This window comes from Helicoverpa armigera, chromosome 22 (genome assembly GCF_030705265.1).
Source record: "Helicoverpa armigera isolate CAAS_96S chromosome 22, ASM3070526v1, whole genome shotgun sequence".
Classification (NCBI taxonomy): Eukaryota; Metazoa; Arthropoda; class Insecta; order Lepidoptera; family Noctuidae; genus Helicoverpa; species Helicoverpa armigera.
In genome coordinates, this window is record NC_087141.1 from 455,513 (window position 1) to 475,073 (window position 19,561).

Here is a 19,561-nt window from a genome sequence, read left to right on the forward strand (position 1 = left end):
TTATTATGATAACCGTAGTTTAGTAAAGCTTACTGAAATGTTCAAAATGTAAGTTGTTATTAACTTGCAATCTGGATACAAAATGGTGACATTATAGTCTACTTTTTAAATAGACATACAAATTGTACATACCTACCTACAAATTGTACTTATTTATGCAGTTTTTTAAAGCCTATGCTTTTCATAACGACTTCAAATCACTTATATATTCCCTCAGGGCTAACTTCCACTGCCCCTAGAGTTCCCAAGCATCAGCATCCAATGGTAATCTTTTTCCCAACTATGTTGGGGTCGGCTTACCCACTAACCGGATGTAGCGGAGTAGGGACAGTAAGTAGGTACCAGTGCTTTACAAGGAGCGACTGCCCTATCTGACCTCCTCAACCAGTTACCCGGGCAACCCAATACCCCTTGGTTAGACTGGTTCACCACCCATTCTTATTTAATGAAACCAATTTTCGTGTTGTTCCCCAGATGGCGCTGACCTGTGACTGCCCGATGTCGCAGCCGGGCCCCACGCTGGCGGCCACGTGCGGCGGGGGCGCCTTCATGCTGTTCATGGGGCTGCTCGAGGTGTTCCTCAGGAGCCAGTGCGATCTGGAGGACCCTTGTGGACGGGCACAGGTATGTAAGCCTTTACAGAAGATTGTGTTAGGTCTGGACTACAAAGAGAGGGTTGAAATAATTTTGTGTGCTAAGTTATTAATTTTTAGCTTAGTTACCCATTACAATTTAAATAGAAATTTGCAAAGTAACTAACTAGATTGTCATGCAGTTTTCGCCAGCAAGTTCTAACTAAATAAAAATATTTAGGTAAAGAGCTGACTAACGAAAGCTCGCTAGTGATGAATAAGAAGCATAATAAGTTTAAAGTAAATATCAATTTAATCTTTAGCAGCAGATAGTTATCAGCTGGCGCTTTCCATTATCTACTGTTGAGCAAACTACCATCCAAAAGCAAAAACAGCGATCCTCATCTCTCACGAAAGATACACAAAGCGAGCATACAAAAAATGAGTGACTGCATAATGGCCGAACCAGACACATGCTGTCACTGTGTTTGACAGCTGCCTGCTTATCTACGCATCACTGTTTCCGTGATAGTAAGGTACATGCCGATGGAATAGATCGGAGATCTCAACCTGCGTTCAAAAAAACTTGATTACTCGATGAATCAAGAATAATAGTAGTAACTTAGTTTTTACGTAATGCTTTTCCAAATGAAGATGTCCACTGCTGGACAAAGGCCTGTCACTAGGATCATACAAATAGGAACAACTCGCATGCTCTGCTTCAGGGCGACTTTGTGCAGACCTTTTCGGCTAGGTATGCTTTTATCATCATTTTCTTGATCTCATCACATTATATTTTTTTGGGGTCGGTACATTATATGTTAACCTCATATTACATAAATTACAATGGTCAATAGAAAGGCTCACAGTACAAGTACATAATTTTCAATTGCAAACCTATAATAAGTGTGTATTACATCTTCCATTTCATTTTCCATACAATTCATTCCACTTTGTATATTATCTAATGCGTTACAAAACGTTTGTATCGATCGCTTTCCCAGCAATAGAATCAGTTTTCTCGTCATAATCTGCGTTTAATTTTTCCGCAGTTGAGTAGATCATTAGATTTTGTTTCAGAGTCACGAAGTCGTGTCTCGATGACTTTCTATCGTCTTTGTTTTGTTTGTTGTTTTTAGAAATTACAGTCGCAATGATATTGGTAAATATCGGATTATGAGTAGATATTACGACTTATTGAGGATGCAACAATCGGAGGAGGTAGATCGCATTTAGATTTTCCACTTAAAAAGATGCAGTTTGCACTGTGATTATGTGACTGCTGGAAAATCGTTTATTAACTGTCTATATGGACAGGCTGGCTAGCTAAATAGCCATACTAGATACTGCCACACTGGTAGCTGACAAGTAGAATAATAGAGCGCGTTTGAAAGATTGGGGACCGTTATCAAGTGTATTGGCAAAGATTTGCAATAATACGATAAAAACTAGACGTAGAACCTAATTAATTGCATGACTAATTTGCCAGTCAGTAATGTACAAACTGAAATATTAATTTATTATTAATCACATAGGAAGTAAGGCTGTCGAACTGATTCAGGATATTCGATGTCAATGATAAGATAAGGGCCATGTTATGAATTTCTGGTCTAATGTTTAATCAAATGGATTAGTTGGGGTTGCTTGACGTCAAAACAACGTTTAACTTTTACATGATTATTAAATGAGCAATATTTGTACAATTATCAGATACGTTTGTAACAATAATCCTAAACTTAACTGGATTTTGAATAAACTGTGAAAGTTAGTCAATTATTTTACAGGTTTTGAAGAATTAAGGATTTGGTTTGAAGTAGAGAAAACGCTACAATTTTTTTTCGAAAAAGACATTCTGTTTAAAAGATTTAACCGACTTAGATGGTGTAGATCTACAGGACACAGGACGCTAGACTACTAACTACAAAATTACCCTTTGGTTGCGGAAGAAACCGTGGGAAAAGACTAGTATATAATTACATAATTATGGTTAACTTTGACTTGCTAGATCACTTTTTACAGGGCGTGCCTAATAGTTCAAGTTATTTTAACTGTGTGCTGTTATGTAAGAACTAACCAGATGTGTAGGTACTATATGTATGTAGTATATCGTATATGGTCTAAAGGTGAACGAGTAATTTTTAAATCAGGAAGTGAAAGAATATTTGGTTTCTTATGTCTTGTAATAAAAGTTTAGATAAAGATAGATTATGACAGATTGGTGCTATTAGTTGTCGCGTTGAATATTAAGTAAGCAAGCCACAGACAGACAGTGTTTAACTCTTTGAAACTTTATTTGTTTATACTTATTTATTGGAAAAAGAATGAGAACATGTTATTGATTCAGATATATCATATCGAGCTTCAATATGAATAAAGGAATCAATCAGTACTCGTAACAGAGGTCTTAAAAACATCTTTATTATCAAACATATCTAGTTCCATATTTAGTTTTCACGGATATAGCCTTTAACTATAGGTATTTACTAATGAACAGCCTTTGTTCAGCATCACGTACAGTACTGCACGTAGTTCATATTTTTTTCTCGGTCGGAATTCAATCAATTACGATCTAAGCTATTTTTTACATGAACACTACTAATAATACTAGACTGGACACAGTGGACACACTCAACTGTATGAGTAACTTTTAGTTTCTGCTGAATTCATTCGATTTTCATCACATTTAACTTTTCTGCAAAGAATGATCACTCTGCAAAATGTCATTCAGTCCTTTAAGAGCGAGTACACATTAGGCGTTTTGCAGCGCGCGCTTTGATAAAGCGCGTTTTGAGAACCAGTAGTTCTTATTTAGAGCGAGTACACATTAGGCGTTTTGAAGCGCGCGCTTTGATAACGCGCGTTTTGAGAACCAGTAGTTCTTATTTAGGTGTACACATGCAAACGCGCGTTTCGGATGAAGCGCGCGTCGAACGCGCGCTTCGATATTTTCGTTCAAACGCGCGTTGGGAGGGCGTCAGCCGCGCGCTTCGAGATACATGAGCCGCCATTTTGTTGTACATTTGATCGCGCGCTTTCGTGTAGAGTGGACGCACGGGACGACGAAAATGGAGACCGAGCATTTCGATTCAGATTTGTTTATAGATGAAATTCAAAAACGACCAGCGATCTGGGATATGGAAAGTCCCGATTATAAGAATAAAGTGATTAAAAAACGTAATTGGGAGGAGCTTGTAGAAATATTTTGTGACGCTGGAGATAGTTTAGAGAAAAAGAAACTGTTGCCGACCCATGCGTCAGTCTATCTCTCAGTATAGGGTGCACCCAATATTCTCTTTGTCTTTGTCGTCGTCTTTTATAGCGACGGTAGAGGAGCCACACACAAGCAATCTCTTCGACGTCCATTTTCGAACTGAGCCAAAAGTATGTTCGCCCTACTAAAGCTCGTTGAACGCCGTGCTAAGCGCATTGTGTGTACGCGACCAACGCGCGCTCAACGCAACGCCGAGCGCCCAGTATGTACTTGCCTTTAGGTGTACACATGCAAACGCGCGTTTCGGATGAAGCGCGCGTCGGACGCGCGCTTTGATATTTTCGTTCAAACGCGCGTTGGGAGGGCGTCAGCCGCGCGCTTCGAGATACATGAGCCGCCATTTTGTTGTACATTTGATCGCGCGCTTTCGTGTAGAGTGGACGCACGGGACGACGAAAATGGAGACCGAGCATTTCGATTCAGATTTGTTTATAGATGAAATTCAAAAACGACCAGCGATCTGGGATATGGAAAGACCCGATTATAAGAATAAAGTGATTAAAAAACGTTATGTCAGTTTTTATAATACTCAGTAATTCATCAAATGATTTCACAGACATTCTTAAATAATTAAAGAACTTAGGTCCATATTGTCTTAATTTTGGATATAATGTAACAAACGACCCATGCGTCAGTCTATCTCTCAGTATAGGGTGCACCCAATATTCTCTTTGTCTTTGTCGTCGTCTTTTATAGCGACGGTAGAGGAGCCACACACAAGCAATCTCTTCGACGTCCATTTTCGAACTGAGCCAAAAGTATGTTCGCCCTACTAACGCTCGTTGAACGCCGTGCTAAGCGCGGTGTGTGTACGCGACCAACGCGCGCTCAACGCAACGCCGAGCGCCCAGTATGTACTTGCCTTAAGGATCCTAATGAGAATAGTCTTCTTTGACAATTCGTATTCTGCGACAATGCCTATTGTTCTTTTGTTAACCATTATATGAATTTCGTTAAACCGACGAAATATTTGGGCAAAATCACGAAAGAAGGCCCGCGGAAAATTGTGGAACTATATATTTTGTACGTATTTACTGAGCTATCGCATAGACACTAGCGCTGCGTCTGCGGGACTTCGTTCGTGAAATGGATTTTACTCCGCTATTATCATCATCCTGATCATCATCATGATTTTACTCCTTTATCAACTGCGATATTTGCTAATAAACCAGCCATACTTTTACGTTATTTTCACCCAGCAACAGCAGTTAGTCCAACTGCATCTTTCTCTGACATCACCGCTTATTACGACCGCAACTGGTCTCCAAAATGAAATCACTTCCCCATCAGATCTGCGGTCAGTTTCCCCATCAACATTACCTAATTGACAGGCCCGCAATAAAAACTGAGATACAAATCTGTAAAATGTTTGATAATATCAATAACATGCTGATTACTTGACAGATAAAGTGTGACTTATGTTTTTTTGTAAAATCCTCTTGGTTTTGGAGAAAGTACTTTTGAGTTTTAATACAACATGTTTCTCGGGATAATTACAAACTTGAGAAATCATGGTCCTTGCTCCAAATAAAAAAAAACATTTGCCACAAATGTTTTAGAACAATTGTGTCACATACTTACTGCATTCTATTAACCACAATAATTGGATTCTCAAACAAATATGGAGCGTATCAACGCGCCAATCTTGTCTTTTAGTACGAATAAAGTTTTATAGTTCAAAAAGGTTATTTCTGATTGGTTGGTTTTCTGTTTCACAGTTTCGTCGGCACATGGACTCAGTGTACGACTTCATAGTAGTGGGAGGGGGATCGGCAGGGTCGGTGGTGGCCGCAAGACTGTCTGAAGTACCAGAGTGGAGGGTATTGCTGTTAGAAGCAGGTATGTGTTCCTTCTCTAAATTGCTATTTAATTTGGTTTACAACGAGATCTACGAAACGATCTGGATAACAAGGCTAATGAAATTAGAATTTTTGAAGACAGAAATATTTCAAAGTTTTTCAGAAGAGAGGAAAAGTATTTTAGTCACTGTATTTAGGAACACAAGCTTCCAAAGATGAGTCAAAGATGTTATATTATATTCCAGGTTTTGACGAACCAACGGGAGCTCAAGTGCCATCGATGTTCCTGAACTTCATCGGGTCCAGCATAGACTGGGGCTACCAGACGGAGCCAGAGCCTGCTGCCTGTCTCGGAGAAACTGATCGCAAGTGCTACTGGCCTAGAGGAAAGGTAGGTTAACAAATAGACGACTGACTTGGTTTCATTCAAAACTAGTGAATTCAATATAAACAGAAATTCTCGAAATGTCCAAAACAGCACTTTCCCTAGTCCTAAGAACAAAAAACTGTTAGAAAAGACGCCCTGGGAGAAGACGCAAAAAATCTCTATTTCTAGTGAGAAAACCTGAGAATGCGTGGTGTTGAGGCACTTAGCGATCAACTAGCTCACTATCATCCCTCTTTTCCAGGTCCTGGGTGGTACCTCAGTGATGAACGGCATGATGTACATCCGCGGCTCCCGCAAGGACTACGACAACTGGGCGGCTGCTGGCAACGAGGGCTGGTCCTACGACGAGGTGCTGCCCTACTTCCTCAAGTCGGAGGACAACAAGCAGCTCAAAGAGATGGACAGGATGTACCACGGGACGGGGGGACCGCTGACGGTGGCGCAGTTCCCCTATCACCCGCCCCTCAGTTATAGCTTGGTTAAGGCTGGAGAAGAGTTAGGTGAGTGTCGAAAATAGAGAACAGTGTTTAGAAAGTGAATGTCTGTATAATACAGGGGAAGAAATCTTCTCAAACTCAGAGCTGAGCCTTTTCTATTTTTCTATCTTTTATAATATAAGTTATGCAAATAAACGTTTTCTGGTCCAACCATCCGAAAATTATTGAAGCAACACTAAAAAGTAAAATCGATCATACAATGAACGAAAGAATAACAAAAACTTCTTCGTAATTTCCAGGTTACAAACAGCGAGACTTAAACGGCATTCGCCACACGGGCTTCGCGATAGCCCAGACGACGAACCGCAACGGGTCCCGACTGAGCGTCGCGCGCGCATTCCTGCGTCCCGCTAAGCACCGCGCCAACCTGCACATCATGCTGAACGCTACCGTCACCAGGGTGCTCATCAACCAGACCACCAGGCAGGCCTATGCTGTGGAAGTCAGGAACAGCTTCGGCGGAACTGAGACCATTTTTGCTAATAATGAAATTATTTTGAGGTATGTATGATAGCCCAGCTAAAGTTAATTTTACCGACTTAGACTAAACTTCCAAAAGTCTGCCCTCTGTGTTTTATTACAGAAGACTATCGTATTTATTTTTGATAAATAGTAACATTGATACCATATCTTGTAGTTCAAGCAAGTGGTAGAAGAACGAGTCTCCTTAAAAAGGAAAGCACAATTCCGTCAGATTTGTAGCACTTTATAGAGATACATTTGAATCATCTCGTTCTCCAGCGCCGGAGCAGTAGCTTCCCCTCAAATCCTGCAACTCAGCGGCGTGGGTGAACCTTCCCTGCTGACCCGCGTCGGAGTGCGGCCGGTGCACGCGCTGCCGGGCGTGGGGCGCAACCTGCACAACCACGTGGCGCACTTCCTCAACTTCAGAGTCAGTGACAACAACACCACGCCGCTCAACTGGGCGACGGCTATGGAGTACCTGCTGTTCAGGGATGGACTCATGTCGGGGACTGGTGAGGACTTATGAGATTATATTACAACACTCCTTCTTAAGACTATCTATTGCTATCGAAACACCACAGAAAGATTCGTTTCTAGGTGACGATCCTTTCAGGGCAACTCAACAATAAGTATTTTTCATGTGGTACTTTTCATTTTCAAGCCTATTCTGAAGAATTGCCTATTGTGGTAAAGATCCTATCCTGTTTGTAACTATGAAATCCGAAAAATCCACCATTAACCTAACTTGTTGTCTTCTACCCCAGGCATATCAGAAGTGACGGGCTTCATAAACACCAAGTACTCTAACCCTGAGGAAGACAATCCGGACATCCAGCTGTTCTTCGGCGGCTTCTTAGCCGACTGCGCGAAGACGGGCATGGTGGGGGAGCGCCTGGACAACGGCTCGCGGACCATTCAGATCATACCCACCGTGCTGCATCCGAAGAGTAGGGGGCGACTGGAGATCGCCTCTGCTGATCCCTTCGCTTATCCTAAGATTTATGCCAAGTGAGTATATTTTGAAGAGTATATATCCTGAATTGTGGAATCTTTGTTGTCTATTATAAAATTAAAACCTCCTTGAAACAGTTCTAAAACTAAAACCCTCCATGTTGTGACCACAACCACCAATAGTAGGAATGGAATCATGTATAGGTAATCTTAAGGTAAACAGATAGGTACTTTGAAATTTTTGTGTCCCAAAGTTTCGTAATATCGGTTTAGTAGACATTAAATAAAGTACATTGGAATTAACGAAAGGGAATGGGCTTTTAGGCGCCGTAACCTTGATTAGTTCGAATACCAATATTATACGTATCTAGATAGTGTCCACTTCTAAATTAGATATTTTGTTTCTTAACCCACCAATTTGTCGCTATTAGAAAAGTGCTTATTAGTGCCAATTTACTACAAAGTTGTAAAATTCCTTTTTTGATAGACGCATTTTTAAAGCCCTTCACTTATCTACTGCAAAATGTAACTTCCATTATAAACTAAGAAGATAAACAAAAGAACAAAAGTAGTCACCTTATATTTACAAGCTTCTTCCACAATTCCAGCTACCTCACCCACCCAGAGGACGTAAAGACTCTAGTAGAAGGCATAAAGTTTGCCATCAAGCTATCTGAGACCAAAGCCCTGAAGCGCTACGGAGTGACCTTGGACAAGACGCCGGTGAAGGGCTGTGAGAAGATCAAGTTCGGCTGCGACGCCTACTGGGAGTGCGCCGTGAGGATGCAGACGGCGCCGGAGAACCATCAGGCGGGCTCCTGCAAGATGGGGCCCAGGGGAGACCCCACTGCTGTCGTTGATAACTTGCTGCAGGTATGATTTATGAATGTACCTTACTTATTTCTAATGTAGTTCAAAGGGATACTCTATCTATTACAATCAGTAGCTGTTTCGACAACGTTATAACAGGCCACAATAGGCAAGCTAAAACAGATATTCTATGCACTTTAAAGATAAGTTCGTGAATAACATGTTTGGGTCGTAGTTCGTGAAAACCATGCGAGTTGAACTGGAATAGTTAGTCTGTAGACAGTTGCTTTCAGTCTCTTTTTTCCAATATTTGATGCAATATAGGGCTTTCTATATCTATATAGGTAGTAGAATTGGCCAAAAAATCACATATGACCTAGGTAACGGTGCTCAGTTACCTACAATACAGTGACTTACCACTACGTTTATCTATTTCCTATCAGGTGCAAGGCATAGACCGTCTCCGCGTGGCTGACGCGAGCGTGATGCCAGCGGTGACGTCGGGTAACACCAACGCGCCCGTCATCATGATCGGCGAGAGAGCCGCCGAGTTCATCAAACAACGCTGGTTGGGACCACAGGTGAGATATTTAGTACCTACAGGTCTTTATACAGGCTCTACACATACATACTAAACTCTCACAATTGCATCTTTGAGAGGCGTTGTGGGTAAGCCAACAAGCTAAACCGGGGTAAACAACGGCCAACCAACGGAATGAGTGGGCTAAAACAAGATGTTGGAATAATCAAATCCTTTAAGTTGTTGAAAAACTGATTTGCTTTGGTGTAGTCTGATCACATACATGTCATGATTTTATATCAATGTCCTCTTATTTGCAGGGATCATACTCGCTGTCGCAGGGCGGTTTGACCAACACGTTGCAATCGAGCGACGCGCCGCAACCCACGTGGCAGCGCTGGCCGTGACCTCTCACCTCTCATGCCCCACCACACAACAGAAGTGTTTTATATCTTAAAGTGATACAGTTTTCCATGTGGATTGTCCTTTGGTCCCGCCTATGCCTCTAGGCCCTCTCAATTGCCCAAGGAAATTGCTGTAACCCCTCCGTTTTTCCTTCCTGGTTTATTTTCCATCCATCCGTTTCCCCGCCATTCTCTTCACTCGTTTCCCCTCACATATCCGACTTACCTACCACTTTCCCTACATATCTCTCTCACATTGAAATCTGTATGAATTTAAGATGTTTTAATATGTTCTCAAAACTGCTGTAGTTTAGTTGGCTAGACATAGTGTAAATATTTAACTGTTAAGCTCTCAACATGTCACAGGTTCAGTTACTACTTACCTTTTGAACCTTTTCTGTACTGTTTGTTGTTAAAGGCAAATTGTAGAGAAAATGTTTATAAGGTAAACTCATTCAATTTAAATAAGGTCTCTCTGTTCCATGCAATTCACTAAAATATATTTATGTAAATATTTGTTAGACCAAGAAATATTCTAGAACCAACATTTCCTTCTGAAATGGAATCTAGAGTACATATAAAATTAATTTATTTCAATAGCAATATTGTATTTTCTGGTTGTAACTATATCCTGTGACATAACTTAGGTTTTATTATAACTTGTGAACGCAATGCGTTGCTGTACAAATTAGTATTTATTTGTATGTTAATTCTGTCCAGTTAATTAAGTCTACACTTGAAGACAAAATAATTGCACCAGTGTGCTAGTGAACGATATTTACAATCGGTGCTATATTTTTTGGGAGTGTATAATTTATGCTAGTTATGAGATAAGTCGAGTTTTTTATGTAATAAATGGTTTTTTATACAGATTCTATGTGTGTTACTTTTTGTTTTCTATATGATGGTTAAGGTTGAAATGATACCCAAAAATACATACAAAAGAAATTCTTTATTGCACAGGGATATTCAAAATACTTAATTGGATAACAATCTGATACAGCAGCCAGTAGGCTTGAACTCCAGTACAATCAGCGCCATCTTTACAGAAGCTAGTAAAACATCGAGTATGACGGCGACAGGTGAAGTTTGTAAAGCTTGAACAAAGTGAGGAAGTGCTTTGGTATAGAGGAAACTGGAGCGATGGCACCTCGCCGCGAACACTTACATACAGGCCGCGGACCTCCCTGTGGACGCATCAGGGCGCGGGGGAAATATATACCACTATGACCAACGCAAACAATTTTCAACCTTATTGGTTAAACATAAGGTTCATAAGACACGATCACAGTAGTACGTATTACACTAAAATAACAAATAATTTGGTGCACACGATCAAATAAATAAAAATATCGACTAAATCAGCGAGAACCACACTACTAGTCCTCAGCTTACAATATTACAACTACCCACATTGGTAGCGTTCGCTAAATAAATGTCGCGTTACAAAAGCTACTTTTCATTTAAATTATTTCGAATAAACTGTATAGAAATTATATTAATAGATTAACTAGGATCGTGCACACCGGCTCATAATATCAATAATAATAATATATTACTTAAACGTATGTGTCTAATACTTATGTATCGTATCTCACTAGAATTTATTAAGCATCACGACATTGTGCCCTAAGCCGTACGATAATTACAATAATAATTATAAAAAAGATAATTATAGTGAGCTGTTTCGATGCCAAAGCTCGCGTAGCGCCGATCCTTCATGTCTGCGCAAGTGTTGGTACGCTCATACGCGCGTGCGGAGACGTGAAGTGCCCGCGCTATATCGACAGTAGTCAACAACCGCGTTCAACACAAAACCGCCAATAACACGTATTATTATAACACTAAATAGTTTCCGCGCTAGAAGAATATATTATTTTATTAACGTTCAGCATGTTCTGTACCAAACTAGAAAGGAAATTCACACTACTCATAAGTAAAGAAACTTAGAAGAGAAAGCCAAAATAGATATAATATGGACAGTATTAAGAAATAGACAGTAGACCTACCTATAATTTTGCTTCAGCAAACATGCATTTAATTTGTTTTTGGTATCTGGTACAAAACACGTTAAACGCAGACTATCTACAATAATATTAAATACAAAATATTCCAATGAGTAAAATATAGCACATCACGTTTATATATTACATCACATCAGTCTCCATTATTAACGTAACAGGCGACACGGGGCGACGCGCTTGTTTTGTTCGCGCAAATATTTGGGTACAACAAAACTTACGGTTGGACAACGTTATGCCGTAGTTACTAGCGTAAATATTTGTCCCATGAGAATAAAGTAGCCTGTTACATACACTTGCAAATCATAATACTCAAATATGCTTGAAAAGGATTATATAGCTGAAAAATAACACGCAACGGAAAGGAAATCCAATATGGCCGACATGTCAGTTTTGACACTTAAACAAGGAAATCCAATATGGTGGAACAAACTGACAATTTTGACACATGGTCACAATATCCACGCTAGCAAGCCACAGAACACCCATAAACACTTATAACGCAAATACACCAATAAAAACTAATAAATTTTAATAACAGAAAACAATATCACACTTGCCCTGACTTATTTAACACTAGAGTCGTTCATGAAACCGCACTGGTATGTATTACCAACGAAACATATTTACAGATGCGTTGCCAACCTTATCATATAATATAAAAACATAATTTATAATAGAAATGGGTACACACTTAACTGCATTATATTTTCTTTAAGGTTAAAGTTCAAATTTGACAGCTGTCAAGTGTGCCCCCAAATTAGCTGTAAAGCTTCGAACCATGACAGACCGCATGTTGCTCCAACGCTTAAAATGAACCAACAGTAGGAATGCATTACAACTACGCAATCATAACTAACATAACACTTTAACTTTCCCATGATAACACAGATTCGATAGAATACAGATACTTAATTTTCTACTTTCAATGTAGCCAATAAGTTTAACAAATCTACTGGAAACTTCATACACCTGTAAAGACAAATTACAGCAATTGAAAGCTCTCTCTGACAAACTCAATACTGAATTTCACGATCGACGGTACGTACGTGCATAAAAACAATACATTAACATGTTTATGAGTATTACATTCAATTACTTCTCTGTGGCTTTACAAAGAATAAATGGTAAAGTAACTGTATTCCCTATCTGTGCAATCATGGAATTTTCCTGCATCACCACGACATACCCTCAACATATAAAATCAACATCATAATTTACATAAATTATTATTATAAAAAAGAAATTTCACTTTCATTGTTCTCGATTATACGCAATATAATATTATTAATACATTATTTTAATTTGTGTATAGAAGTTTTGGTATTCGGTTATAGCCGTCTGAGATTTAATGTATAGATATATTATTTTATAATGGCATACGACTGATATTTCCACTGAAACGTGCCATTATGTTTTATTCACATTCAAATTCATTCATTAAATAATATTTGGAACATTACAAATGTAATTAGAAATCAATTATCGATAATAATTTGAAAGATAAATATTTACTACCTCGAATAGGTAGTAAAAATAATTAAATTAATTAATATTTGAGCGTTTCTCCGTGGTCCCATCGCGGTTGCATTCTGTTTGTATGCATAATCTGTGACAGACCACATATAATATTTTTATATTGTATTTTTTATTCTATATTTCAGATTTCCAAAACTATACACCGAATCTTCGGGCCATAATGTTTATATTTTTTTTCATAAAGCCACCTACTTGCGATCGGCTCGAATTGGCGACACGACGCGCTATGGCACTATCCAAAGAAAACCGGCCAAGTGCGAGTCGGACTCGTGCACGAAGGGTTCCGTAAATTACAGTTAAATCAACCTATCTCAAAAACTATAAGAGATACTTTGATCAAACCAAAAATCGTTGAAAGAGTTAATTAGCATGCATCACCTCTATTTTTTTTAGAATTTTATACCCCGTAGTTATAAAAATAGAGGGGGGGGGACATACTTTTTACGACTTTGAGAGCTGATATCTAAAAAACCGTTCACTTTAAGAAAAATGTTTTTTAGAAAACTTTATATCATTTTAAAAGACCTTTCCATTGATACCCCACACGGGTATGTACATCGAAAAAAAAAATTTCATCCCTCAGTTACATGTATGGGGGGCCCCACCCCCAATTCTTTTTTTTACTATTTAGTGTCATATTTTTGTAGCGGTTCATACAACACATATTCCCATCAAATTTCATCACTGTAGTACTTAGTTTCCGAGTAAATCGGCTGTGACAGACGACAGACGGACAGACGGACAGACGGACATGACGAAACTATAAGGGTTCCGTTTTTGCCATTTTGGCTACGGAACCCTAACAAACGAATATAAGCCTTAACCAATTGCAACACTGTATAATATGCCTTCACAAATAATGAACTCAAGCGCAAACCGTGCTAACGTGCTATCTCGCTTTCGGCATAAAACATACAGCATCGCAACATCGATATTTTTATCGATGGCAAAAAAATATATCGATATGGACGAATTATACGGTCAAATCATACTGATATTTTGTACATTAGCGCGTCACGTCCCGTTTGTTACATGAGCCGAAGTTCCTGAATGTCCTGACCTGTTCGGGTCGGAGCGTCTCTCACCGCTGAAGCCTGCAGCGACGGCTATCACAATAGTCCTACACTATAGTGCACATCTTCTTGAGGTCGTTCTCATCAGGATCCAACACTTCCGCGTCTCTCACTACTGGCTCCTTACCCGTTATATCGGGAAGATACCTGGACGGGAAAAAATCGTTGTAAAATCTAGTCACTTATATTTAAAAGGGAGATACCCAGTTTATCAAAAAGGCATGGTTAATCACTAGGTTAGAAGAAGATGCACATGAAAAAGGAATGTGAAAAAAGCACATCGATGTAGCGTACGGGGTGACTCGTAAGTTAAACTATTCCTTAAAACATCGTTCGAAGTTCGTTGGAGGCTTGGAGGTAAGATTATGACGGAACTTTGTACTGGTAAGATACAATGTGTCAGTGATTATGCCGGGTAATGTCTAGTATGCTCACCTCTCGTAGTCGAGTCCCTGTCGCTCGTAGAAGAGCAGGTACGCGGCGGCGGGGTCGATGGGCGGCGTCGGCGCCGCGCTCAGCTCCCGGCACGAGCTGTCGTTGTAGCACAGCCACGCGCCCGACGGGTTGCGGCAGTACGCCACGTAGTGGCCGCCGCTCAGCTGCCCCGAGTGCGACTGTGTGTATGACAGAGTACAGTGGCGGACAAGCCCAAAAGCCTTGCTAAAATTCTCAATAGACTCAATATAGAATCAATATCAAACGCGAACTATTTAAAATTTCGCGCGCTTAGTTTCACTTAGCATCAAAACAACACAACACCTATCTACCTATTCCACGCCACCCACACAGTGACACAACACACACACGCGCATTTGTATCAATTATATCATCTACATATAGCTATCTCGCTTACTCGCACCGGCTTTTAAAGGGCTTTCAAATACTATCTCCGTCACTTTCGCACTTATAGCGATGTGCCGTATATGAGTTCGCGGCTGCGCGAATCTACAAGTCACTCAGTATGGCAGATTAAAGCCGTGCATGCTGTGACGTTGGCGAGAGTCGTGAACTTGTCAACTGCAACAGCTCTGGTTAAGTTTTTGACACCCGAGTGCAACTAACTTCATTTTTATTTGTTTGAGTGAGAAAAGTTGTTTGTGTTAAGATTTTGTGTGTATATTCTTACATTTTCTCAGAGAAATAATTGTTTTGGTGACTTACAGTGGCGGTAATTGTACCTTGTGAAGATTTATTATGTGTCCAAGTTTTGATTGGCAAAGATAAGGTAAAATACTTGGATCAGAAAAAAAACAGTTAATTTCTTCATTAAAACCGACGCCTGATCTGTGTATTTCTCAGACTAGTAAATCGCATAAACGAAAATTTAATAGATCAGTGCATAAAACTAGCTAGATTGTTATTGGAACCTAATCTAACCAGTAGTTTATGACAAAATACTTCATACATACTCAGTCGATAACTGAACTTTCTTATTTGAAATCGGTTAGAATTTTATTGGGTATGCGTTATTTTGAAACCCTAAGCACGGCCTACCGGCTGCCTGGCTACCCGCGTGTCTCGATCGTGTAGGGGGGGGGCGTTGCGCACACGCACGCACGCGGTGCGCAACATATCCAAGAGGCTTATGCCGAAGCGAGGGCACTGACTCGGGATTACATTATTTTGTGATTCGGCTAGAATGTGTTTGTAAATGACTGTGAATGTATGGTAATGTGTGTATGAAAATAGGCAGCTGGGCGCGATTTGTGCAATATCAAAATACAATTTCTATAATAATAGTAAAGTGTCTGATTTGAAAAATCTTATTACCCGGTTGCATGAAACAGTTAGACGCAGGTTTAACCCTGGCAGAATTATAACAAAAACAAAAGTAACATAGCAAGAAGCAGTACTCACCACAACAGCATACAATCTGTACTTCAAATCGAACGGGTCTTGATCTTTCAGTAGATGATGCTGATGATAATCTATCAGGTTATCATCCGTCACCGGCGTGGTCACCAGGCTCGTGGACTCCAGCCTCTGTCTGCCCTTAACCTCGACGGACCCTTTCCTCTTCCTCTCGACCTTGGGCCTCTGGACCTTTGGTTGTGCACTTTCTTCATCGTCTTCACTATCTGACTCTGATATGGTGTCGTCCACAAAAACGGAGGATCTTCGTTTAGAACTGAGTATTTCTGTATGCCGTAGTATCGTTTCTTGTGGTACGGACGCGAGGTAGGCGGTGGGATCGAAGTCTTGGAACGGAAAGTTGACCACTTTCTGGGATTTTATCCATTTGTTGTTCACGTATTGGAAACGTTTTAGGTGGACTATCTGTGGGAGAGAAACAGTAGGGATTACTTTGAGATGCTTTTCAAGTAATCGGTTTTTAACACGCTTATATTAGCTTCACTTTAAGTTTGTATGTAAGAAAATCTTGGAATCTTAATTTGACCAACTTCCACTTTGCACACGCTCATAATTCTGATGACAATACAGACGTCATTACAAATTCAATATGGCGGCCACCTCAAAATGGCGGACCGGCTACTTGAAATCCACTTCCATGATATGGGTAACAAATGAAAGGGTTTGCTGTCAGGAATACGAAAAAATTTATAACATAAAAAATAGTTTAGAAAATAATTCGGACATTGAGTTTGATGAAAGGAAGCCTGGAGCGTTTTGTCCAAAAAGAGTAAAGATTACATAACCTCTCCACGTTTTCTTTCATCAAACTCAATATTTTACACGATCCTGCCATCTTTGATGTACAGGGTGTATTATTGGGTATTGCGGTATGGGTGTGATATTCGTATAGTGACGTAGTGGTACATACGAGTATGGGCGGCAGGCGCCATATCTGCAGCTTCTTGGTGGCGGGCTGCGCGCTGCGGCAGTGCGCGCAGTGGTAGCGCTGCTCCAGCCGCTCGCACGACGTGAACGTATAGTGACGTAGTGGTACATACGAGTATGGGCGGCAGGCGCCATATCTGCAGCTTCTTGGTGGCGGGCTGCGCGCTGCGGCAGTGCGCGCAGTGGTAGCTGCTCCAGCCGCTCGCACGACGTGAACGTATAGTGACGTAGTGGTACATACGAGTATGGGCGGCAGGCGCCATATCTGCAGCTTCTTGGTGGCGGGCTGCGCGCTGCGGCAGTGCGCGCAGTGGTAGCGCTGCTCCAGCCGCTCGCACGACGTGAACGTATAGTGACGTAGTGGTACATACGAGTATGGGCGGCAGGCGCCATATCTGCAGCTTCTTGGTGGCGGGCTGCGCGCTGCGGCAGTGCGCGCAGTGGTAGCGCTGCTCAGCCGCTCGCACGACGTGAACGTATAGTGACGTAGTGGTACATACGAGTATGGGCGGCAGGCGCCATATCTGCAGCTTCTTGGTGGCGGGCTGCGCGCTGCGGCAGTGCGCGCAGTGGTAGCGCTGCTCCAGCCGCTCGCACGACGTGAACGCGCGCAGGCAGCTCGCTAAGTCTATCGCCCGCGCCGCCTCCTGTCGGCATGCTGCCACCGACCAGTGCTCTACCCATGCCTGCAGAAAACACAAGGAAAATGTTTAAAAAAAAAATCCCCATTTCGGAAAGGTTTTTTTATCGTTCGATATCTGAGGGCAAAAACTGTTTTTCATCCTCTCTAGACTCTACATCGACTCTAAACCGAGTCAAAGGAAGGATTCTAAAATTGACATTCAAATTTTTATTTAATTTGTAAAGATCTACAACGCAATTATACAGTGCAAGACACGGCCCCGTGTCACCGCCCCGAACGAATACCTGCAACGCAAGCATACAGTGCATCACATGTCCGGGCCATGCGTCACCCTGCATTACCGCCCCGAACGAATGCGACACCTCGTACGGCTCCGCGGTGCGACAACATCTCTGCGCCGAAGACTGCTGAGAGCCACATCGCCGTATATATACATGCCGCGTCCCGCACACGATGCCTTCGACCACCCTCGGCCAAATCCGACATGGAGCGATCCTATTGGTCGCATGACGTTCCGTGCAACTATTTTGTACCTCGCGGACACCTTACGACGATATATGATTTTGGAAATATATTACGTATACGTCTTTTATTAGTATATCGCCTTTTATTTATAGAACCTATGTAGATACCGCATATATATAGGTCTCCTCACCTTCTCCCGTGTGGACTGGTAGCGCAGATGCAGCGCGGTGGGGTCCCAGTCGATGGCCAGCATGAGGCCGCGGCGGGGGCCCGCCAGCAGTGCACTCAGTTCTGCCGCGCTCACCGTGCCACATTCCGTCTCACCCTAAAGTTCAAAAATTTAGACCACTCATAAGCATGTTATAAAGTCATCGATATAAAAATATAAAAAAAACGATCTCTCACAACAAAACCACACAATACAACACAAAAAACTCACCGTAATATCAGTAGAAAGCCTTGCAGAGTTATGCCTGTTGAGCTTATTCTTCGCTATAGGTGAGTTGGTGTTGGGCGCGTCGCTATCTATAGCTGCACCGACGCGTGTGCGAGGCGTGGCGGTGTCGGTGCAGGGCAGCGCACAGCCGCGACACAGCGTTGGCCAGGCGCAGCGCGCGCACCACGCGCCGCCCGCGCGCACCACGCGGATGCGGAACGGAAACTCATAGCCCAGGCTGTCGTCGCTGCGGGTATAACGTTACGTTACTACACTCATATGTGTCGGCAGTGTAATGTTTTTTGTTTGGAAGGACCTATAAGATGGAATAAGGTTTAATCTTAAGCGTAATCATAATACAATTAATTCACACCAGCTAAGCAAGCGCGTACGTTCCGCCAAGTGCGACCCTCACCGATTGTCACAAGACGAGCTAATGAGTTATTGTGTGTGCAAGCACCAACGGCTTAGAGTGGCTAGATAAGAACGAAATTGAAGGAGCAGATAATTTTACATAAAATCATATGGATATGTTAATTCCAATAGTCTCTTTACATACCACAACTTCAGAAAATACAAAATGCTCTTTGCAACTCTCTTTAAATTCTGCTCTGCTTTTTAAACTATTTGCATCTGGCCTGAGAAGACACAACACACTTCGTAATCACAAAACCAATCGACCACTACACACATCTTGGTTTAAGACTCTTACCAGTCAGTGGCATGGTTGTGCTGGTCATGATGCGGTGGTCGTGCACTGAGCAGCCGCGCCACCTGCTGCCACACGCGCGCGTACAGCTGCCGCCCGCTGCACGCGTCGCGTACTCCCACCAGCAGGGGCACGCCGAACACTGAGGACCGGCTCCGCTGCCAGGGGAGGAAGTACGCGTCTGATCGACACTGCTTCC

General features: G+C 41.7%; 3 protein-coding genes across 3 annotated transcripts in view; 2 read left to right on the top strand and 1 right to left on the bottom strand.

The window, feature by feature from the left end:
• LOC110371698 (large ribosomal subunit protein P2) overlaps positions 1-19,561 on the top strand; it is a 148,182-nt gene that overhangs the window by 106,574 nt on the left and 22,047 nt on the right. The gene's annotated exons all lie outside the window — the stretch shown is intronic.
• On the top strand, positions 469-10,217 carry LOC110371713 (glucose dehydrogenase [FAD, quinone]). Its single transcript, XM_021328080.3, has 10 exons — positions 469-624; positions 5,562-5,682; positions 5,888-6,033; positions 6,272-6,530; positions 6,767-7,028; positions 7,269-7,504; positions 7,757-8,000; positions 8,552-8,816; positions 9,197-9,334; positions 9,594-10,217. The coding sequence occupies exons 1-10, from the start codon at positions 475-477 to the stop codon at positions 9,678-9,680; spliced, it is 1,908 nt and encodes a 635-aa protein (XP_021183755.3). The 5' UTR covers positions 469-474; the 3' UTR covers positions 9,681-10,217.
• The window catches only part of LOC110371703 (ubiquitin carboxyl-terminal hydrolase 32), a 59,073-nt gene continuing 50,122 nt past the window's right edge, over positions 10,611-19,561 (bottom strand). The window contains exons 21-27 of the mRNA XM_064040327.1: positions 19,366-19,560; positions 18,657-18,900; positions 18,408-18,542; positions 17,610-17,795; positions 16,168-16,587; positions 14,746-14,924; positions 10,611-14,457 (exon numbers count right to left, since the gene is read on the bottom strand). Coding sequence (XP_063896397.1) covers positions 14,358-14,457; positions 14,746-14,924; positions 16,168-16,587; positions 17,610-17,795; positions 18,408-18,542; positions 18,657-18,900; positions 19,366-19,560 — 1,459 coding nt within the window. The 3' untranslated portion in view covers positions 10,611-14,357. The remainder of the gene's footprint in view (positions 14,458-14,745; positions 14,925-16,167; positions 16,588-17,609; positions 17,796-18,407; positions 18,543-18,656; positions 18,901-19,365; position 19,561) is intronic.